The 24,228-nt window shown below is 44.9% G+C and overlaps 1 protein-coding gene across 1 annotated transcript in view; it reads left to right on the forward strand.

Annotated features, from left to right (window-relative positions):
- The window catches only part of SLC27A6 (solute carrier family 27 member 6), a 541,371-nt gene that overhangs the window by 228,822 nt on the left and 288,321 nt on the right, over positions 1 to 24,228 (forward strand). Inside the window, exon 4 of the mRNA XM_086961119.1 lies at positions 2,927 to 3,051. Within this exon, the coding sequence (XP_086817245.1) occupies positions 2,927 to 3,051 (125 nt within the window). The remainder of the gene's footprint in view (positions 1 to 2,926; positions 3,052 to 24,228) is intronic.

The raw sequence follows: 24,228 nt of genomic DNA on the forward strand, positions 1-24,228 counted from the left end.
ACTGTGGAATTAAGGCTTGGTCCCCTCAAAGCCACAGGGGATCGTTTCATTTAGTCCATTAATGCTTTCGTTCAAAGCCTGAAAAGACCCACAGGGAGCTTCGCTGTACATCTTCAGGCGATCACAGGGGAGAGAGCTCAGATCTCCCGCCTCATCCACACTGAACAGCTCACACCCCAGCGAGGGCTGTAAAAAAAAATTGAAACGCAGCCAAAGAAAGTTTAAAGAGCCACATGGAAAGAGGCAGAGCACGAAGTGAGCCGTGAAGTCAACAGCTCTGCTAAACTCACCAAAGAGCTAGACTCGGGAAAAGCAGAAGACAACCCCACCATTTCGCAACCTCACTAACTGCTGTAAGACTATTTCGGAAGTTGAGAAGACAACCTCACACACACAGACCATCTTCAGCAGTCTCGCTGATATTCTACAGTAAAGACAGCATTTAAAAGGACATGCTCGGCAGAGTAGTAAGTCTACCTCAGGAGGTCGATTAGCTCGGGCCCCCAACCAACCTTTAACCAGAAGAGCAAACATCGGCAACATAGCCCCATAAAACAACTTACCAGTAAGAGCACAAGGAAATGCACAAGCGACCCAGAGGGCGGAGGAGGAAAGGCAAGAGGCTGGGGGGAAATGAGGACACATACACACGAAGAGCACACATGGGAATCTGGTCTCCTGCACTATGCAAAGCACAGGAACACCGATTTAGTAGATGAACCCAGAGAAAGGGGGTTATTTATGGTTGCAAGTGTGGGTGCACTGGAAGGGGGGGATTACAGACCACCCTCCACAAATTGTTGCCCTTAGAACAGAGCAATCATGTGAGCACATTAGACAGGGGCAGTGGGCGAGGGGCAGAAACAGGAGCACCGATAAGGGTGGCAGATTACTAAGGGGAAACTGAGGGAGAAAGGGTGCTCAGGAAGGTGACCAGATTGTCACCAGATGTAAAGTGGCACCGGAAGCCTCAGCTTGAAACACAGAGGGCAGAGTGTTTTTAGTCTGGGGGGAGGATGCATGGTGCAAGGATGGGAGGGGGCTGCAGGGGAGAGCGAGAGAGGAGACTGCAGGGACCAGCGTGCTGCCCTTGCATAGACCATTTCTTTGACTATCACTCACCTGGGTCTGCAGGGACCCTGTGGCCGGTGATAGTGTCGCTCAGCCACCGGGTGTGTCCGGGGGCCCGGTGCTGTTGGCTGCAGAGGGGGAGGGGGCTCTACCACCGCCGCCAGCTATCGGCCGTCTCTGTAAATGTCAGAAGGTTGGGCGTTCGCCCCCCCCCGCCCGCTCGCTGCTGGGGGGCCCGGGGTCGGCATGCTCTGGGGATCCCCCCCATGAGGAGGAGGAGGAGGAGGAGGAGGAGGAGGAGGCAAATTCCATCTGGAGTTTCTAACAGAGGCGGCAATGGCCTAGAGTAGCCGAGGCCCGGCATGCACATGCACAACGAGGGGGCCAGAAAGCAAGCACAACGACTGGGCAGACGCACAAATAGGGGGCAAAAGCACAACGAGGGAACAGACGCCAGAAAAACAATCACAACAAGGACAATCCGGGAACAGAGGAAAGAAAAGCGAGCACTCGGCAGCTTCTCTACTTCTTCCGGCGGCGGTCCAGCAGAAATGGCTTCCGAAAAACCACAACATTTTTGGATTCAGGGGTGTGGTTTTCGTTCTCTCCTCTTCCCATTGGCCGGAATGTAAAATTCCAGCCAATGGGAAGAGGAGATAAAGGAAACAGAAAAGCGCAAAAACACGCCCCCGAATCCGAAAAAGACAGGGCTTAAACGGAGTGATTCCCCTGTCCTCCATTGGCTTGCCTCCGTTTAGGAATCCAGCCAATGGAGAAGAGGGGCGGGTTCAAGCCCTACTCTAGAAAACAAAGTCTCGGAGCGAGACTGCGCAAGCGCAGCCTACGGTCGGAGACCTAAAAAGGGGAGTGCGCATTACTGCTTTGTTCGGCCCTGGGGCTGGCCAAACAGTCAGTACCCACACATTAGGCAAAGCCACTCCCCCCCCCCCCCCCCCCCCTGCCCTCGAGCAGGACTGCCCACCCACCTGCCCCCAACCAGGCACTCCAGGCAATTCTGCTTTCTCGCAGTGCAAGAAGCAGAAACATAAATGGTAGTTTTACCATTTGTTTCTGCCTTCTCGCACTGCGTGAAAGCAGTGGGGTGATGCCCCCACGCCCCAATGGGGGAGCCGCCACTGATAGTCTTTCCCAGTGTATATCACAAAATGTACCTCTCTTCTGTTTCTGCTTCTTCTTCTTCACTTTTAGTTGTTGTAGTTGCTTATCGTGACCAGATCCCAGCCATGGAGATTCTATGAAGTATACCTGCAAACTGACATTTTGTGGATATGTATAGTACAATATGTTGCCTGAAAATAGTACCCTTTCGGTGGAACTTGGTGCTGGAAGTAAAGAACATGTCTTTGTTTAGTCATTCTGGAGGGCAAATCTCCGATATGAAAGTAACTAAAAATAGAGTTACAGGAGTGCTGTGCTGTGCCATCTAAAGCATTACAAAAACAAACTGCAAGTTGTTGGCTGCACATCATTAATAAGATATGGTAAATATCGATGGTACATTTTAGTGTTCAGAGTTAAATGCATACTCCTAGAGGAGACCAAAGTAAGCCACCCTTTGCCTTCCTGGACTGAAATTAATTATTAGAAAAATGCCCTTATACATCTTTGAGTCATTTACAAATTGTAGCTGAGTCTGTGAGAATTTGTATGCATGTTTAATATAGATTAAAAAACCAATGCAATAAAACATCTGAAATGCACAGTGAAGTTTGGCTCCTACTAATTCGACTTTAGGTGCATTAAGTTTGAAGAAGGTCTTAAAGTGGTACCTCTGGCAACGCTTTCTTCAAATTAACCTATTTATTAATAAAGATATTTATTATTTTGTTTAAAGGAGCAACTTGTATCCTGAAGAAGAAGTTCTCTGCAAGCCAGTTTTGGGATGACTGTAAAAAGTATGATATCACAGTTATTCAGTACATTGGAGAGATTTGCCGTTACCTTTGCAAGCAACCCAAGGTTGGTATAATCAGTATACTGACTTCATTCTTCTAAAGTGTGATACTTCCATTTGGTGATGTTTTTATATCCTATCAAATTGTGAGCTGCAAGCAGTATCTCATAGTAATACATTGTGAAGTGTAGCTAGATGACTGTACTATTTTTCTTATCTAGCGTTTGTTTACAATTTAGTAGCATGTGTGCCTCCTGCACCGACCAGTAGTCTCAGTTTGTGTTATTTCAAAAGGAGAAACAGATCACTAAACCCGCAAACTGCACATTTGAGAAGACGCAAGGCTCACTCACTTTTTATATAATGACAACAGATAACCTTTTGGTGGGCAGTCTTGCTGTTTAGGGAGCTAATTGTAAGATCTTTGTAACTGGGCACTTTTGCTATGGTTGCCAACATAGTTTTAGAGCTGAGAACAGCTCGTCAGACACGTTATTGCAAATCCTTGCATGTCCAGTGCTGTACCCAAGAGTGTGCCACACAGATCCCAATGATCACTACCCTTGCATAGCTGTGTCTCTTCACCAGTTTCCATTTTAACGAAGTTTGGTTTTTGTGTGGGATGCATAGTGCCTCTCTTATTCTCTGTGATTCTAGTTATTTTTCTTTCATCCCTTCTTCACCTGAGGTAAGAGTCCCCTTAGCCGGGCCATGTGTACCGCACCACAAGCAATTTCAAGTGGCCTGCTCACATAACTGAGTGATGGGACTGTGTCCTAGCTGTGAGCCATACATGAGCTCTGTGTGTGGGCGTCTTGAGATATTTGAAGAACTTTATTGTGTGCATACAGAGCAATGATGAATACATATGCTGCAGGAAATGTGAAATTCATTTTAAAGAGGAGTCAATCTGATGGCACGGAGATTCAGGAACCAAGCCATTACGGAGCTACTTTTGTAGGTTGAACTAGGCAATTGGCTTTGAGCGGTAAAGCACTTTATTACGTGACCTACTCGCCTTGTTATCTGAATGCTTATTCCAATCCCATCCCGTTTCTAATGTCCAGGAAAATAATATTCAATGTCAAGAATCTGAAAGCCCCTTAGACCTAATTTTCTGATTCAAAAGATACACTTGGACAGTCTGTATGAGCCAGAGTCCTTATCTGGCATGAAGCCCCACACAGCCATTTCTTATATGTCCTATAGTGCATGGCACCAACACAATGTTACAATACAGGGCTGCATCCTCCTCTCTCTAGGAGTGTGTTTTGGGGGAAAAAGATGCACCCTCCCCCAGTGACTCAGCGAACGTGAGAATGTACAGCTAAATTTCTATTGGTTTACTCTAGCCAGTTCTGCCCAAAACAGATATTGAACAGGTACAAGTGGACTTCTTTGTGGGCTTCCCCAAAAATGCCTGTCTGGCTCTTCCTCCTCAGCACTCAAGCTGCTTGTTGCCATTTGTTCTTCAAAAGGGAAAGATATCCAATTGGCAAGAGAGGTGCGGCCATTTCACGAAAGGTACAAGTCAAGTTGCAGGTTCTGGTAATACTATTGGTACATGAGACAAAGGAAGTCAGTGATGTAGTAATGTTCCAGCACCTTCTTAAATACCCTACCAACTCACTTCTTTGACTGTGGCTCCAGAGATAAATGCTACTCGGTGTGCATAGCATTAACCGCATTAACCCTGGCTGTACGTTTGTGTGCTGTGCGCATAACATTACTGTTTGTTGTGAGCGGAGTATATTTGGAGGTCAGTCTTTCCTCTTCCAGAATCGAATTCCAAAATCAAATTTTACAATATCAGTTAATACTTAACCACTATATTACAAAACGTTTAGATCTTACTCATTTTAATACTTCCCCCTGATCTGCTGTTGCAGCATCAGTTACTTCACATTGATGCAGCATGCCTGTTCAGGTGTGGGTACCAGGGCCGGACTGGGAACAGCAACCAGCCCTAGCAGGTTGCTACTCCAACGGCCCTGGGAACAGGAGGGGAGGGGTTTGTTAGCCGATGAGCACTGCTCCCGTTTTTCTTACAGAGGAACGATTTTGCAACACTGCTGCAAAACCTGCAGTCTATAAGATTAGCGGCCCTCTGCGGCCACAAAACCGGCCCGCCCCTCCGGCCTACCGGGAAAATGCCTGGTACCCTCTACTGCCAGTCCGGCCCTGGGGCGTACTTACTAAAACTGATCAAAGAAATTTAATTAGGAAACAATAAAATCTGTGGGGGCGTGGCTTGGATCTCATGCACGATTGTGGTTCCTCTTTGAGCTCATGGGAGTCTGCAGTTCTCCGCAATGCACCCATATTAATTCCAACCCCATTTATGTTCCGAAAAGACTGGGTAATGCACTTTGGACAGTGTGCAGGCTCCATACCCATTTTGACGGTCCGATGCATTGGGATTCTATCCAAGGTGTGAGCAGAGGCGGACTCAGTGCTTTCATGTTGGCAGTGCCAAATAAGCTGAGCCAGTAAGGAAGGATTAATTACCTGGCCCGACCGCAACCGCTGCATTCAACCGATATACAAGATGAGTGCCAGAGCTACCATCCTGGCCCTCTTGTACCGTCTTTCACCTTTTGGGCGCGAACAGCACCTTTTGGACGAATTTGCTCTATCGGCACCTTATCAGAAAATGCTCCGGCATATAGAGAGTGAACAGGCACTAACCGCTTCCTATTGTCATGTGGATCCCCCTTCAACCATTCTTATAAATAGCCTGTGCAAATCTTTTAATGTCTTGAATGGGTGACACTCCTGGGTCGCACTCCTGGGTCTGAGTACCTTTCGTCCCTGTTGTAAGTGGCCATGAATGTTATACTTCTAAGCCTCTACTAAGCTCCTGATGATCTTGCCGCAATTTTTGAGCCTCCCAAGACCCAAACCTCAGTTGTGTGACTTATGTGTTGCCAGAAATGCACTCAGCGGTTTGAAGAGCGGTAATGTTTTAGTGTTCTGGCTCAGCCGCGGTGCGTCCATTGGGGCTTAGGGGTGCCAGGATTGGCTGGTCCACCGCGCAGCATCCATCATTGGATGCCGTGTGTGGGGGGTGGCACACCTGGCTCACTTCACACCGCACCCGGATGCGACGCCTCCTTTTCTCCTCGTGGGTCTGCTTTCTTCAGACTAGCATCAACCCCCAGCGATGAGGCGGCAGGAGAAAGAAGCGGAGGTTAGTCAGAAAGAGGCATGGGTGGAGGGAAAGCTGCCACACACACCCCACTGGCAGCTCTCGAGCATGCCGGCATCCACCACAAGATAGGTTGGTAGTACTTGTTTATGTCTTTGTTTTTATTGGGGATTGTGCTTGTTTTAGGTTTTAGACCTGGCATACGGCAGAGGAGGGTGGAAGCACGGGCTGGGGTTGAGAGCGGAGGACGGGCAGGGTGTGTGAGCTGGAAAGTCCTCCATGAGAGCTGCTGCCACCGTCTGGGGAAAGCCATGACAGCCAGTTGGAACAGAGAGGGCAGGTGTTGAGGGAAAGCATGGCAGAGCGCTGACAGTGAGAGTCGGTGGTGCTGACATGTTATTACGTATAACAGTCATACCCGAGCCACTGCCTGACATAGCCATCCCACACAGGCATAGTTAACACCCTCCATGATATACAGCGTATTCAGTTATCTCAGGCAGTTTTCTATTTCCCCCATTTACTCTCCCAAACCAGCTATTTTTCCCAGCAGTCGCCTCATCTTGAATGTTTTCCTCGCTCCTTCATTACTTGTTTTCTACTCACTGCAATCCCTTAATTGTGAAATTCATAGGTGACATATCACCCTGCCCCATAAGCGTCCACTTGATTGGACACTCACAATCGTGTCACTTTGCATCTTCTTGTTCCCCACTACTATCCCCATGCCTTAACACTTTTCATTCTTTGTCAACCTCTATTGACTCATTTTAAGTATTGGGCCATGTAGTGGGTATGTAAAATTGTGCCACATTTAGAGTTGGCTCTTTGAAATACTCATCCAATAATCCATTAAGCTAAGTTCTGGCTTCTGAAAGTACTTTGTTTTTAATTCATTTCTTATAGTCAGCGAGTTAACGTATAAAATAATCTGTGATCTAACTAAGCATTAAAACGCAAAGTCCCGCCAATTGAAAAAGTTCTGTTGAATGCAGCGGATGCAATTTAGAATTTTACAATAAAGCTACAGGATGCAATATCAGGTTTTATAGTTGTTGTATCTGCTTATATATGACGCTCTGTATTCCAAAACTTTGGCCCCGACAGCCATTATGTCTTTGTGACAACAAGGTCATTATGTGATTACAAAACAATCCTCCCCTCCCCCTAAAACCGAGCCTCATGCAGTCAACGTTTTAATGTTGAAGAACCGATTATGTAGACTTTCCAATTTAACAGACCACGTTTGATACAGCGACATTATAGTGACACCTTTATGGAATGTAGGATTATACTGATTTCTAGAAGCTAAAATTATTCTCATTCAGAATGACGAAAAAAATATTAACATTTTTAACCACGGGTTTTCATTTTATGTAACAAGATTTTATTTGTAGATTGAAATTCTTAATCTTATGGTGTCTCTTCAGATTAGACAGCTAAACCGATAGAGCACATTATTGTGATAGTTAGTTGTTTGTCACTGATCTGGATTTGTTTTTCCAGAGCAGTATGGGTTGGAACTTTAGAAAGACTTCTGTGTTCACTGCTTCCTATTGTTCTTATCAGTGTTTGCCTGATTATGGAGAGCAAAACGAACCAGTACTGTTATACGCCTGATTTAGTCTTGTTTGAATAACCACAATGTATTTGCTAATCTTAAAGTTCTTGTTTGTAGTATTGGTGAAACATAGCAAGAATTTGACAGGTTTAGATGTATTCCCATACCTGGCAAGTCACGCAGTTGGGTGCTTGCTTTCCTCCATGTTAAGGAACAGTAGATGTTACAGCACCAAGGCAGTGGCATACCAAAGGTGGAGGGGGGCCCCTGCAAGGTACACAGAGGGGCCCCTGCTCTGGATTTAATCTGAAGCTCCGTGGCATGAGTACTGTGCTGAGGGATCCCCCTGCAGCTCGGGGTTCCCCCCTCGCACCACGCACCCCGGGGGCTGCAGAGGCTTGTATTACGCCCCTAGCGTTCTACCTTGTGCTGAACTGCATTCCCTTGGTATTGTGCTGCCTCTGCTCTCTTAGCATTACAATTTTCCTCCACCATTTTTGTAGCGATACTCTTACAAGTTAACTGCATCAAGGCGCTGTATCGGTGAGATTTACTGAAAACAGCGCATTTCCCCTTGACCTTCCCGAGACTTGCATAGTCAGTAATAACTACTGTTTAGACTAGTGTAGCGCCCGCATCCACACACAACCCCGCCATAAACTTAGCTGAATTTAATTTAGCAAGTTTCAGTCACGCTAGGTGTCCTGCACAAGCATATGTATAATAATCTCGCCCGCTCTTACTGTATCCAAAAAGGTCTATTGCACTGAGAAATATAGAACAAGTTACACAGAATATGTTTTTAGTGAGTAATATCCAGTGGTTAATTTGATTAAGCCTGATTCACTACTGCATGTATTGTATTCATATTTAAATAGCACTTTCCATACTCCTTGCAAGGCATGAAACACTTTCTGGGTACACTATTTATTTACCACTTCAGGTCATGAGTGCCCTGATTTGGATCACTTTCCTGGAGGCCCTTTGGAGTAGTTGGAGGGGTGTTGTTTATACTTTGGCCTGTATAGAACGTGTTAGGTTAGATGTGTCTGGTTTGAACAATATGGTGGGATCATGAGGAGCCTCATTTTGCTGTTTATATTCCTGGGGTGTAGCAGAAAGTGTGAAAATAAATACCACCAGGCATGCAGGGGCTTACCAACTTTAGTATGAACAGTACCAAAGTAGGGAACTTGTCATTTGCTAAAAGTGTTGGTGCCCCCGAGTACATGGAGTCCACTCAGTTGCATCAAAATCCTAACCAGTGGAGAGACTTTGTTAAGCCACCACAGGATTACTAAATATAGCCCGGCCAGGAAGGACAGAGGTGCTGACATGTGAGACACAGATACGCTTAAAAAAATAGGCTGAACATGAGGCCTCCCCCGCCCCATTGGAGGCTCAAGAGAAGCTAGTGAGGAGGGGGAGAGGAAGAGTAAGGCAGAGGTTTTGGGCAAAACATTCCATGAATAACTAGAGACAGCACAGTAGTAGATCTGTGGGGCAATTCAGGAGCTGTAATGGTACAACCCAGGGCACATTGGAGATACCGCAGAAGAGGGACTGTAGGTCCACCCAGAGGTGGCAGAGGCTGATTCCAAATGAGTGCCACATGCACCACAGTACTGGAACATGGAGTGTGTGGAAGTAGTTCTGGGAAGGAAAGGGTGCTTGGATTTAAGGTGGTGAAGGTGAGGCATGGTGGCAATATGGAGTAAGGCGGGGTTTAGACAAAGGTCCTTCCCATCCTATGCCCCTACAGCCGCAAACAGGAATGATGCTACAGGAAGACATCATTTACCTCTCCACCTGTTACCTGGATGGCCTGAAAGGAGAGATTAAGTGGAGTTGTTTTCCTTAATGAAGTCAGTCAGTTTGACAGAGACCCCTCTCACATTCAGCTCATCCAGGAATATGCCATTTAAAATTGCTCTATAGTCTGTAAAATGTTTGTAATCTGAGGGACAGCTCTGCAGCCTGTACTTAGACAATGCATAAACAGAGTAGTAGTGGAATCTGAAGAATAGTCCGGCAGAGCTAGCCTATGCTTGTCCCAGTAGTGAAATAGCAGCAGGCGGCAGAGCAGAAGGTTAATGTGCCTGCTGCAAAAAACATGTACCTGATGCAGATCACAAAATGCATATGATGTAAATAGGTCAGTGAGTCACTGCTTTTGTCACAGAGATCCCAACTACTGTGCAACTTCTTCTACTCTTAGAGCTGAGATTTTCATGAAAGTCTTATAGTCTGAATTCAGCACTTGAGCGTAATAGGACGGAATGTATGAAGCTCTGTGGTTATACTGAATTAGCAGCTACCTATGTTATGCCATTTATTAATGTAATAACTGCACTTTCACAATTGCTTTATTAACCTTCCTGCTTTCTCAAATTTGCTTGAAAATGCAAGATTTTTCTTCTTTTTTTTCAAAATTTTCTTTGAGGGGGTAATCCCCCCCCCCCCATCCCCCCCCCCCCCCCCCCAATCCCCCTTTTGAGGTTCGGGCTTACTCGCTGCGCTCACTTGCTACGGTGCTGTGTGCAAATCACTTTACGCCCCACCACTTTCAAATGTCACCCACCGCCCCTGTTCTGGCTGCTTACTACACCTGAACAACACCCTGTGATCTTGGTACTGCTTGCCAGAGCTTTTATCAGTAGAAACACCTGCACACTGCGAGTTAACAACATAAACAACCAAGCTTTTTCAAATGATGCCACCTTTTCTTCAAATATAAATTTGCATACCTTACCTCTTAACTCCTTTGTCTTGGCAGCGCCCTTGGATAATTGGGCACATCCCCCCTGGTGAGTGACCAAATCAACAGGCTTAATAGATTTCCGCAGCTTGTAGACCTCCTTTGCCTCCATTCTGGTTTGAGGTACCTTTGCACTTACTTGATGTATAATAGCGATTTTGTATCCCTAGATATAGGACCAAAACCACTGACTTATGTCTGATGACCGTAAACCTGCCTTCTTCATCCAGCACAACCAATGTCTTGGCAACTGATTAGCACTGGGACTGGGAACTTTCTTTATGAATCTCGCTAGGTCCTATTTTTACTCTTCCCACCTCAGTATCCTTGAGTGTCACCTTAATACATTTATTTCTCCAAATAGGTTTTCAGTTACTTCTAACATTCAGTTCCACTTATAATCCCCACGCAAAGCTCACTATCCACTCACTCGTTATGGCACTCTACTTGTGTACAAATTTAACTGTGCATCAATTCCACCTCAATCATTCGTTTGATTCCTGTCCAAAGTAATGATCTAGGGCAACTTTATCATTATGACGGACTGTATACAACACAGAGCACACAAAGAACACAAAGGGAAAGATGTGAAAGGCAACCTGAAGAGAACAAAACGAGAACCACCGATACCAGACTCACCTGTTAAATATAACACGTTGGAGGCTATATTAAAAAAACTGGAAGCAGTGTATGCCATTTCTCAAAATACTAAAAATAACACTGACTTTCTGTTTGGATCTATGCTTAATGGAACACTGAGCATGTTGCTAGGTGCTCAGAATGTTATGTTGTGAACTGCAGCTCAGTAAGAAGAGGTTGGTGAAGGAGCTGGAAGTCATCCTGTATATGCTTATCTGAGTAAAGCTTATTTCATCCCACAAGTTGCTTTGGACTCATCTTTACACTGGCGACGAGGGAAACAACTCTGGCAGGGGACAGATTGCCTTTGACCTCCACCCCTGGACGATACTACCTGGAGCTGATAGTATACATTTACTCCTTCTATTGGATTTGAACTTTCTACCTTTGTTTAAAAGATTTTGAAGATCTTCCTACTATTGCCACAAGAGCATTTTTATTTTTGCTACTTCAAACTATCTGCCTAAATCGTCAATTTCTCTATCTCCTGCTGTTTGCCCGGGACTGTGACCGATTTATTTGGATTTGCTCTTGACTGTCGATTTGGACATGACTGTGAATTTGTCTACACTGTTCTTTGGAGACATTATTTTTTTTGATGCATTGTCAGTGGTAAACTGTAGGGATATTATTTTTGATGCATTGTCAGTGGTAAACTGTATTGAATCTTTGGGGACATTGTTTTGATGCACTGTCTGTAGTGAATATTGTGAGTAACTTATACTACAGCCATGGGTGATCAATCATTTGCTGCTCCTCCTTCTTTTCTTCCTACCCCTGGGGAGCCTACTGTTCCATGGAAAGAATGGAAAAAGCTGTTTTTAACTTACATTCTTGCCACTGGTGCAGACAAATTTGGACCGATTCGTAGACGAGCAATATTACTTCCTAATTTAGGTGTAGAAGGTAGGAGACTTTATGAGGATTTGTCTGAAATTTCCTTGGGTATTGGTAATGGCGAGCCCTCTGAGTATGCAGATGTTAGAGAAAAGGTTTGTGGCTAAAATTTAATACTGTTTTAGAAAGACACAAATTCTTTTGTCGTGTGCAAAGAAGCGATGAAGACATTTCTAGTTATGTTGCAGCTTTGAGAGGGCTATCTTTGAATTGTAAGTTTAAAGATTTAGCTGATTCTCTTATTAGAGACCAAATTGTTAGGTGCACTAATAACAAGAAAGTAAGAGAAAAGTTTCTCATAAAAGACTGTACTTTGGAGGAAGCAATACAAATTGCTAAGGGGCTTGAAAATACCGATTTATGGATTAAGGAGATGGATAAGTGCACCAATTTGATAGCATCTAAAGACACTGTCAAGGTATGTGAGCATACTGAGAAAGCTTCTCAAGTTTCGGCTAATCTTGATGAAACCAAAATTGTCAAGCCTGCTGCAAAGTTTGATTCTAAGGGTACTAGTACATTTCCAACTTATCGTCCAAATAATGTTGGACAACAAGGAAACTTTCGTCAAATTAAATGTTACAGGTGTGGAGCTCCTGGGCATATTGCTTCAAGTACGCGATGTATGGCCAGAAATGCTATTTGTAGAACGTGTGGCCGAAGGGGGCACTTAGCAAAAGTTTGTAATGCTAGAACACAAAATGTCAATGAGGTTGATGATTGTTGTGAGAATGTTCAAGAACTGATGTTGTGTGTTGAAGGGCTGCCTAGCAATGAAGGTGTTCAGGACCAAGTATCTCTCGTTGATATACCTTCCGAGAGTACAGCTAAATTAGAAAAGCCACATTGTTTAATTAATTTTGATAGCAGAGATCAGAAGCATCCTAAGATCAGAGATGGTAAAATGTTAGTTGATTCGGGAAGCCTTTATACATTGTTATCTTAAGATATGTACATTGAAGTTTGGGGGAATGATGGTGATGTTGCTTCTTGGGGGGCGCCAGATATCAAAGCAGTAGGTTATAGGGGGAAGACTATAGATATTCTTGGACTCAAATGGATGATAATAACTTTTCCAAATAGGAAAGTATTTGGACGAGTTTATCTTACAAAACAAGGATCTAATTTACTTGGTTGGCGTCATCAGAAAGATTTAGGTATTTTGTTAAATCCTAATGCTCCTATACCAGTTTCTTCACTTTCTGTTCTTAATATTGACAGTTTTGAGGTTGACATCATGAGAAAATTTCCAAATGTTTTTTCTGACAATTTGGGAAAATTAAAGGGGTTTTCGCACAAAATTATTCTCAAGAAGAATGCAGTCCCAGTGGTTCATAGGGTTAGAAATGTTCCACACTTAATGAGAGCCCCTCTTAAAGATGAATTAGATAAACTGTTAGATTTGAGGATTATTGAGCCCATTGAAACCTCTGAATGGCTCGCCCCCATCGTCGTCTCACCTAAGGATGGTGGGGCTAAGATTCGGCTCTGTGTGGACCTCCGAGACTTAAATAAAAACATTTGGGTTGATAGGCAACCGTTACCAAACATTTCTGAGATGTTAAGTGCTATGGGTGGTGGTGTGATTTTTAGTGTGATTGACATGTCTGCAGCTTACCACCAGATAGACTTGGACGAACAATCACGGCATCTCACCTCTTTTGTGACTCCGCTGGGTGCATTTAGATATTGTAGGATGCCCTTTGGGTTGGCGTCTGCCTCGGCGGTGTTTCAGAGGGTGATGCAACAGGTTTTGGTTGGAATACAGAATGTTTTATGTTTTCAAGACGACGTGTTGATTGTTGGGAAAAGTTGTGAACATCATGATGAAGTCTTAACTGAAGTGTTGGAACGAATGGAAAGTAATGGGTTGACTATAAAGAAAGAAAAATGTCAATTGAAACGAGACAGTGTAACTTATCTGGGCCATGAGATATCTGGTCTTGGGATTAAGCCCAAGAAGAGCATAATTGCTGCAATTGTCAATGCTCCTATACCATCTAACAAAGGTCAGCTTAGGTCTTTTTTGGGTCTAGCTGAATATTGTTCAAAGTTTATAAAGGGATTTTCCGATGTTGTGGAACCATTGAGGGTGTTAATGAAGAATGGAGTTGCATTGAAATGGTGTGAGGTTTGTGATGATGCATTTAAATGCGTTAAGAAAGGAATTGTGCATGCACCGACCCTTGGTCACTTTGATGTGAAGGCTAGGACTTTAGTTACCACGGATGCCAGTGCTGTGGGGATTGGTGCAATTTTGTCACAGATTTGTATTGGTGTGGAGAAGATCATAGGGTTTGCGTCAAGGAGACTTCAGGGTGCTGAGGTTTCTTACTCCGTTATTGAGAGGGAAGCCCTCGCTTGCACTTGGGGAATAAAACATTTCAGATATTTCCTTTGGGGTTTACCTTTCAGGGTGAGAACGGATCATAAACCCCTTGTGCATTTGTTTAAGGGTGGAAGAGGTTTGGAAGGAAATGTGACTCCCAGGATATCTAAGTGGATTCTGTATGTGCTTGAGTACAACTTTGAGATGGAATATGTCAGAGGTGAGAAAAATGTGGTTGCAGATTACTTTTCAAGGATGCCCGTTGAGTCAGGAAGTGAAGATTCAGAAAGTGATGACTTTGTAGCTAGTTGTAATGAAATCTTGACATTTGATAAAGCTGATTGGGAATCTGCCATTTCTGAGGACCAGGTGTTGTCAATAGTCATAAGAAATGTTTCTGAGGGATGGTCTAAGGAGTCTAGTGGTGACATTCGTTTAAGGGGTTTTTATCATGTTGAGAGTGAATTAAGTGTTTCTGAAGGTAAGTTGTGGAGAAGAAACAGGTTGGTGCCACCATGCAATCTTAGGTCTAAGATTATGACTTTGGCGCACGAAGGTCATTTAGGAAGAAACATGACAAAGAGGAGGATTCGTGAGTCGTACTGGTGGCCAGGGATGGATGGAGAAATAGATGACTTGGTCAAAAATTGCTATGCCTGTGCTAGTAGTGATAAAACCAAAGTCGTTAGGCAGCCTCCCCTTTCGTGTGTTGACTTTCCGGTACGTCCTTGGAAAAAATTGGCTATTGATTTTCTTGGTCCAATTTCCAAATTGGGTGTCCGTAATAAATTTTTGATGGTTCTGGTGGATTACCACTCAAAGTGGTTTGTGGTGGAGTCTACTGAGAGTATTGATACCAGAAGAGTGATTGGTTTTATGGAAAGAGTGTTTCTGAATGAAGGGATCCCTAAGACTCTAGTATCCGACAATGGGGTGCAGTTGGTTTCTAGAGAAATGAAATAATTTTTGGATGGTATGGGAATCTGTCATGAGAGAGTTGCGTTTTTCAGACCGCAAGCTAATGGCCTTGTGGAAAGGATCAACAGGTTGTTGATGGAAAATATTCAATTATCTCTTGCAAACGGTCTAGCATGGTCTGATGAACTCAAGAAAATGGTGTGGTCTTATATGGTCACACCACATTCTGTTACTGGTGTCTCGCCTTTTGTTTCTCTTAAGGGACGGGAACCTGGCACAAAGGAGGTTCCTGGTTGGTTGAGGAACAAAGAGTGTGTTTGGGTTGATCGTATGGATGTGAAGTGTAGTGTTGATAAGCAGCAAAGTGATTCTGCTCAATCATATAATTTGCGAATGAGAGTACGGGAGAATGACATCAAGGCAGGTGATTGGGTTGTGACTAGGAAGGGTGGTATAGTGATTAAAGGGGAGAGTAAGTTTTCGCAACCCAAACAAATGAAGTGTGTCAAAAAGAACATTCTTATCCTGAGCGATGGTTCTGCTTGGAGTACTGGTAATGTTGCAAAATGTTCTACTCCCTAATCTTTATTTTACGAAATGTATCTTTATTGACATGTTTTATCATTTTGTATTGGTTAGCTTGTATTTTGTTTGCATTTGTAATGGGGGAGATGTGTTGGGATCTATGCTTAATGGAACACTGAGCATGTTGCTAGGTGCTCAGAATGTTATGTTGTGAACGGCAGCTCAGTAAGAAGAGGTTGGTGAAGGAGCTGGAGGTCATCCTGTATATGCTTATCTGAGTAAAGCTTATTTCATCCCACAAGTTGCTTTGGACTCATCTTTACACTTGCTTCAGGTCAAAGTGGTTGGGAACAAGAAACACTTCAAGGACCTAAATATCAGAAACACCAGCTCAGAGGGCAGGATTAGCAAGTCCTAAGACGGTAATAAATAAACAGAACACATGCATCTGTCTGATAATATGTTGGCTTGCTTTAAAACATGAAATTATAGAGATGGAAGATTGGAACAGCAGAGTAATTTTAGATTTTTGGTCTGCCAGAAGACTTTAAGGACAGTACCCTATCAACAATTGACTTCATTAAATCTTTGTTACCAGGTACACTAGGGATTACCTTTATGAAAGATTTTGAGATTAAAAGGGCCCATCGTGCCACAACTCATCCTCACCTAGTTCTTTATTTGGTAAACATCTGAGACATCAAAATGCTGAATTTATACTAGTGCGCAAGTCAATGGTCTACATAGAGCCGTCGGACTTTGAGACCTTTCTAGAAAACAAATCTGAAACCCTCATGGAAGAGGACTCCAGTTTATCCCAATAGTCACATATCTGCTCATTTGTTTGCATCCATCTGTGGTTGACCCTATCACACTCATCAACACTCTTGTGCTTGCATAGGGATCATTCTTACTCTACACATGAACACACCACAAAGGTTGTTATGATTAAAGATTAATGAGGGTTTTACTCTTCCTAACACTGACATACCCCTCGCCTACACTCAATTGTGCAACTCATGTATACTTTGCATGCAATTCTCCTGATTTTAAAAAAATATTAAAAAAGTACCACACATCTCAGTTGAATCTACTCATTTCAGGTATTAGCTAGTCTCATTCCTTCATTGTTTCAATTGATGATTTCTCACCATATTGTGTAATGCTTTGGTCCACTTTGTTTGTAATGGATATTGTTGGACCCGGCCCTTTGGGCAGGTTCACCCCTAGACTTTTTGCTTTTTCCTAGCCTGTTTCTGGAACCTGGTGTTGGTGATTCTAGGCCTCTGCGCACTTTTTCACTGTGGTAAAGTGCTGGAGCTCTCTGTATGAAGGGTGAGTGACCTGCCCTCCCATAGGAATGAATGGGGAATATGTATGCCCATGGTAGTTCCTGTTGTGTGGGGAGTGCAGGGGCGAGTTTGGTATGTATGAACTCGTGAGAATGAATGCTGCAAAATTATATATGCGGCATGACTGTGTCTAGTCTAGAAGTACTACTTTTGGAAGTTGGCATATTTGTGTAAGTTGGTGCTAGCGTGTGATGGGCTGGTGAGTCTGCCCAGGAGTGCCTGGGCCTGCTGGTGGATGGGCTATCTGGTTTGAGTAGGACAGGGTCTGCAGGGTCTGCAAGGCCCCGGAGGAGGGGGTCTGAGTCAGCCGTAGATGAGAGGCCCCATCTGCTGTCAAGGATGGGAGGAAAGAGCGTCTGGTGGTGCCGGGCCGTGCCTGCCGCCCACCCTGCTGGCTCTCCATCCTGACGGCCCACTGTCACCTCTGGCCCTGAAGCTGTCAGGAAGACGAAAACCAGAAACATTCCAGTACTCAGGGCCCCTTGCACGAAGACTTCAAAGTACTTCAAAGGCATTTCTGTGTATAAGAAGGGGCTGTGTCTCCTTCCAAGTCGTTCTTGTTTTCAACTTGAATCTGCCAGGGGCTGCTGCTGCTTGAGCTCAGGGGAATCCCTGGCTCTGCCCAGCCCCTGGGCACCTGATGGACCTTTCCCTGGATTCCTGGACTCCTGGGGGACCCCTCTGCCCTGCCTGGGCTGAAGGGGGGACTTGGCTTTGCCCCCTGGGGAAGCTCTGGGACCTTGGCAGCATGGAGAAGCTGCCTTTTCCTGTGGAGAGCGCTGGAGTTGATTTCTAGCGCCTGGAGGCGCTGTGCTTCCCCCTGAGCTCCTGGGAGCGCTCTGCCTGCTTTCTAGCGCTTTGGAGCGCTTCATTTCCCCCAAGCGCTTGAGGGCGCTTTTTCTGGACTTTCTAGCGCTTAGGAGCGCTTCTATGCTCGCTTATAGCGCTGGACGCGTTAAGGCTTCTGGCCCGTATTTATTGAATCATTTACGAATGCCCACCTCGATCTGCTGCGGAGAGAACAAACCACGAAGGGGCTGTGACCGGATTGGCCGAGACCCGAGGAGAGACGCGCTCTGATTGGCCGCTGCCCCGGAGAGTCGCGCTCCGGTTGGTCGAGACGCCTGCAGAGGCTCTGGCGTCACTGGGGGCTCGCCGAAGGAGCCGCGATGGGATTGGCCCATCGCTCGTGACCTGCTGGAGATGAGGCGGCGAGGAAGAAAGGTGGCGGCCGGTTAACAGGGCTCCCGTGTGCCGAGGGAGCCCTGCAGCGAGAGAAGAGACTGTCCCCGGGAGCCTGGCTGGCTCCACTCTGCGTCCCGGTCCCGAGACGGGGGACCGGGCCAAGCGAGGAGAGTCTGCGAGGAGCAGGAGCTCCTCCGTGGCCGCCGAGCCCGCCCCCGCCGCACAGGAGACCCGGTGAGTCTGGGCTGAGGGCCGGGCGGAGTGGGGCAGAAGGGAGGAGGGGTGCCGGGACACGCTGTCGGTGTCCGCCCCCCCAGTGGCGCGAGAGCGCGCCTGTTGTCAGTGCGAAGCCACGAGGGCTTCAAGGGCGGCCCCAGTTGGCAGTGGGTCGCCCCAACGTACGTGAGCCTAGAGAGGCTCAGAGGGGCCATATGATGTTTACGAGCCCGTTTGGCTCCAGAGAGGGCCATACTCGATAGAGGGGGCTTCGGGGCACATTGTCGGTGCTCGTCCCTTCCTGCCTCCGAGTGTGAGGGTTAGAGTCCGGTGAGGCTCATGGGGGCACCATTGTTTTAAGAGCCTGTGGTGCTCCAACGTTTGGCTATTTGCAGTAGCAGAGCCTCTGTGGCTCCAACGTCTGGGGCATGTGCGATATGCCCAGAGCCTGTGTGGCTCCAGCAGTGGCGCAGTTGGCGCCTAAGGGCCAGTGAGGGCCCTGGCGCAATTTTGTTGTTTCTCAGTTGCCCAGCACTTTGTGGGCAGCTGCCACGTTTAGGCTTTTTGTACTTTGAGACTGGCACCCTGACATTGAGACTCAGGGCGTCTGAGCCCCAACAAGGCCGTTGGCCTAGGGACTGCCACCGGTGGTGGCTGATGTGAGTTGCTGCGCAAGTATATGGTTATTGCACCTCTGAATGTGATCTCTTGCATCATGTGTTATTCCTGCACCTCTGAAGGTTTTTAGGCCTCATGTGTTTTTTGCGTTATTGTATTACTCTGGCACCTCTGAATGTTTTTATGCATTATGTGTCTTTCTTTCATGTGCTTTACTCTTGACACCTTCTGGATGTTTCATGCATTATGTGTCTTTCTTTTCATGCGCTGCACCTCTGAATGTTTTAGTCATCATGTGTCCTCTTGCGCTGCACCCCTGAATGTATTTTATTGCATCATGTGCTCTGTTCTTAAACACCGCTGAATGTGTAGGTTTATGCGTCATGTGTTTCCCGTTATTACTCCTCTGAATGTATAGTTATGCATCATGGGTAATGTGTTCTTTCCTAGACCCCTAAATGCTGTGTGATACTTAGGTGGTTGTCCTTTTTAGTACAGGTGGTCCTAGTGAGGTCCTGGTTCCCTGCGTGACATGCTCCTAAGGGGTTTAGGGTTGCGTAGTGTGTACTTACCTGTTCCCAGTAGTTACTGGATGTGATTCATAACTGTTACTTTGTGCTACAGTGATTTCATATTCTTTTATTCTAATTTCTGACAAGTATTTCTATTTCGGAAAGTGCTGATGGTGACAGTGGCCCGTGTGGCCCTGTCTTGTGAATAATCCCATGTGAATATTGCCCGTGCCAGTTGGCACCATGTATATGTGTGATTTTATCTGATGTGTTTTTACAATACAAAAGGTATTTTTATAATAACCTTGTGTGGAGTCTCTTTTGTGGTGTGCCTAGTATGTTGTTGCTGTTGTGCGCTGACGCAAATGCTTTACACATTGCCTTCGAGTTTAGCCTTACTGCTTGTGCCAAGCTACCAAGGGGGTGAGCAGAGGTTATCTTGGCGTGTGACTTCCTTGCCCTGACTAGAATGCTGGTTTCTGCCTGGCTTTGGGGTCAGCCTTAGCCTACCAGAAATAGCCAGTTCTAACAGATATCCTACCAAGCATTTTTAAAGTTAATAAATATTACATATTCTCAGGATAACTGCATTGCGTATTTTTGCTGTTTTATGGTGCGTTGCATCAAAAATTCCAGCCCCATTTTTTTAGCAAATAGGTTTTCTCACAGTTTCACAATGTTACGCTGATGTTTACCCATTTTTTAGGCTGCACTTGTCTGTATTGATGTTATACTGCTCAGTGCTTGCATGCATCTGTTTCGGTATTGCAACCACTAGGTCCACGCTCTTGTGCTAATGAATATATGATCCCGACAAAGTTTCCCAGACAGAACGGCCTCATTCCCTCAAATGTATAAATAGATGGAGTTATCGGGACCCCCTTGCATGACACTCTTGATAGTCTGTAGTCAGATTGCTCGTATCTTGGGACTGCCCCATCCTTGTTTCCAGCATGAGTTTGTTTGTTCAGTTTTTTTTTAATGCTTTTGTAATGTTCAGATCCATTTATTCCTTTATCCTTCCTCTTTTAGGATTTGTTCTCTCACCAACAGGTCTGCACAAGTATTTTTTTATATTTTCCTCTCCCAAGTGTATTATCTTGGCCATGTGGCGTGCTTATTATTCCTCCCTCTGTTGTCAACAACTATGCACACTCCTACATGTTGAGTATAAGCACCCAGGAACACGTAGAAGTATTTGTAGTAATTTTTTTCTTTAGACAACACACCGCAGCATGCGTGAGGATAGCAGCCAGGCACCAACTGATTGCAACTGTCATAACAACTTCAGCTGTCAACATTACAGCTGGCTCAACCAATTACGCGCGGGGACAGCTCACGCAGTTAAAGATAGTGGAAAGAGAAAAAGGGTAAAGACACAACACATCTCCTTCCCTAATGAGAAGGCATTTGGAAACGTGCTGCAGAGTTAAGATAATTCGCAACGTGGTGCTATTCGCAAACAAAGTCATCAAACCTACTGGGTTTATTCAGAACCCTGCCAAGACTGCTGGTGCTGGCTTTAGCCCCATCTGCATCCCACATTGGTACACCGGCAGGTGCTGTAGCAGTTCCCTCCTTGCTAAGTAAGGATTCCCTAGTCTCTTCGTACCTACGATTACTTTCTGCTTTCTCCAACTCATTCTCTTCTTGTCTATTTCCAGAAGCATAGGTCTCATATGAGTCCTGGGATACCACAGAGGCATCCGTGCTGAAGTCCTCCCGTTCACCACTAGACTCGATGTTCCCAAAGTCTTGTCTAACCTGGTTACTACGTGTTACAGGCGATTCACCGTCACAATCCTCCTCTTGTTCGGACTTTTCCCCCTCAAACTGTGATCTTCCGCAGCAGTAACCCTCTTGCACAGGGCATTGCTCTCTGCCATTCTGTTGGTTAATTTCCGATCTATGACAGACAGACATTGCAGAGGCATGCCATACTCTTCCATCACTGAGCAAGGCTGAATTGCAGAAAACCTTCACGACTTCCAGAGGCGCAGAGAATTTGTTATCACCTTTGGCAATGCTTCCGCTTTTCTTCACTCTGACACTGTCTCCCACTTTGATGTTGAACTCCTTCGAATTCCTACTCTTGTCATATTTTCCTTTATAAGCATCTAGTGCTTTCTTGATCTTTTCTCTGATGGCATCCACTGACCATTCCTTTCTCACCGCAGGTTTGATCCATCCAATATTGTCCTTCGAGATGGGGGTCCTACCCCTCATAACTTCGAAAAGACTCACCAACGTTTTCTCTCCTGGGGTGATTCCTATCCCCAAACCATCTTGTTCACTTCTTTCCGCCAGCATTTACCGTTGTTATTTGCAAGTTGGATGGTCCCTTTTATCACTCTATTGAATCTTTCTATCGCTCCATTACCCGCAGGGTGGTATACTGATGTGGTTTTATGCCTGATGCCATTCCTTTCTACAAATTTTTCGCCCCAGGTAGGTCCTGAACATCGTAGTTATAATCTAACAATTTGATGGACATTCGTGCCAAACATGGTGAAGCATTGTACAGCCCTTTCACTGTCAATATCTTGGTTAGAGGTTTGTGATCACACCTCAAAATTATCTTTTTTTCCCAGATATACTGGCGGAAATGCTCCATTCCCCAAACGCACACCAATGCTTCGCTTTCGATTACAGAATACCTCTCCTCTGTTGCTGTTAGTGAGTGTGAGGCAAATGCGATAGGTACCTCACTACCATTGCTCTCAATCTGAGTGAGTACAGCACCGAGCCCTTTTCCACTTGCGTCCGTATTTATCACGCACTTCAGTTCCCCATCAAATACTTGCAGAGCCGGTGTTTCACAAATTTCCTTCTTCAGTTGCTTGAAGCTCTCTTTATATTCTATGGTCCACTCATATTTGCTCTTGTTTTTGAGGTGTGTCCTGATGTTGTACGTTGTTGTTGAAAAGTCTTTTACGAATTTAGAGTAGTACTCCACCAATCCTAAGAATGCCCTTAGTTCATCTTTGTTGGTGGGTAGCGGCGCCTCTTTAATTGCTCTGATGAGATCTTTCTTTGGTCTTATTCCATCACTTGAGTTTTCATGTCCAAGATAGTTGACTCGATCTTCACTAAATTTGCATTTCTTGAATTCAGCTGTCAATCCATATCTCTCCAATTTTTTCAGTACTTGTATTAATCTGTTGTCGTCTTCACTTTGATCTTTAACCATGGCCAGGATGTCATCCTGAAAGATGAGTGTTTTTTACACCCTTAAAGATTTCTTGCATTAGTCTTTGGAATAACGCAGCAGCAGACGCTATGCCAAAAGGTACTCTCTTGAACCTGTAACACCCAAATGGTGAGATGAAAATGGTGAGGTGTTTGCTATCGGGGTGCAATGGTACCTGGTGGTATGCCGCCGCCAGGTCGATAGTAGAGAACACTTTCATGCCTTTTGTGAGGGACAGCATTTCTCCAATACTTGGCAGCGGGTACTGGTCGATGAGAATATTTTTATTGAGGTCCCTCAGGTCCATACATAGTCTCAATTTTCTGTTTGATTTCCTCGCGACCACAAAGGGCGCGACCCACTCTGCTGATTCAGTGGGCTCTATAATGTCTGCATCCAGTAGTTTATCAATTTCTTTTCTGACTTCTTCTCTGTGTTAAAGGTACATGCCTTACTGTGTGTACACCTGAGTTTGCGTTAACCTTTAGCTTGATTTTGTGCTGGAAACCCTTTAATTTCCCTATTTTTCCGTTGAACACCTTAGGAAACCAATCCACAAGTTCCTCACTCGTTTCCGTGTCCAGTTGCATGACTAACACCGGTTCTGCACTGTTAGGGTTGAGAGTAATGCCAAGTTTCCCCTGGTCCCTCCACCCTAAAACAAAGGGCCAGTCACTGCCACTTACAGTTTGCTGTCCATGGTTCCTTCTTTGAACACAAAATTTAACTTCCTAATACCCACAAGTTCTATAGGTTGGTTTGTGAATGTCTTCAATTTTATATCTGGTTTTTTCTATTTTGTTCCCTAGAACTTCTTGAAATGTCTTTTTCCACACCTCTTTGTTTACAATAGTACACAGAGCACCAGAATTGGCTATTATCTCCACCTCTACACCACCAATTGTCATTTTGCACTTTTTTATTTTGATTATGATATCATCATCTTCATTTTCCTCAGTTACATCTGTGATATTAAGTACACATAGATTGTATTCCGAGTCCTCAGATGACTCGCTTGTATCTTCACTTTCTTCCTCATGAACATACTTGACTCTTGTACTCTCTTTTCTTATGCATGCTTTTTGGAAATGCCCAATGAGACCACACTTTCCGCATTTGTTATTTTTCGCTGGACAATTCCAATCGTTTTCAAGGTGTTTACCGCTACCGCAACAAAAGCATCCTAATTCTTCATATTTTTTTCCAAAGCTGCTTTGTTTGGGTTTCTCTTTGCTTTGACTTCTGTAGTCTGTTTTCTTTCTCCTTGTTCCAATTACTTTTCCTACCACAGTGGAAATGTCTACTTTGCTTTTGTTTTAATTAATTACTTCATTAGCACATCTTCCAGTCAATTCTGCTTTCTTTACTATCTCAATGACTTGTAGTGGTTTCTC

Source organism: Lissotriton vulgaris, chromosome 3_1 (genome assembly GCF_964263255.1).
Source record: "Lissotriton vulgaris chromosome 3_1, aLisVul1.2, whole genome shotgun sequence".
NCBI lineage: Eukaryota > Metazoa > Chordata > Amphibia > Caudata > Salamandridae > Lissotriton > Lissotriton vulgaris.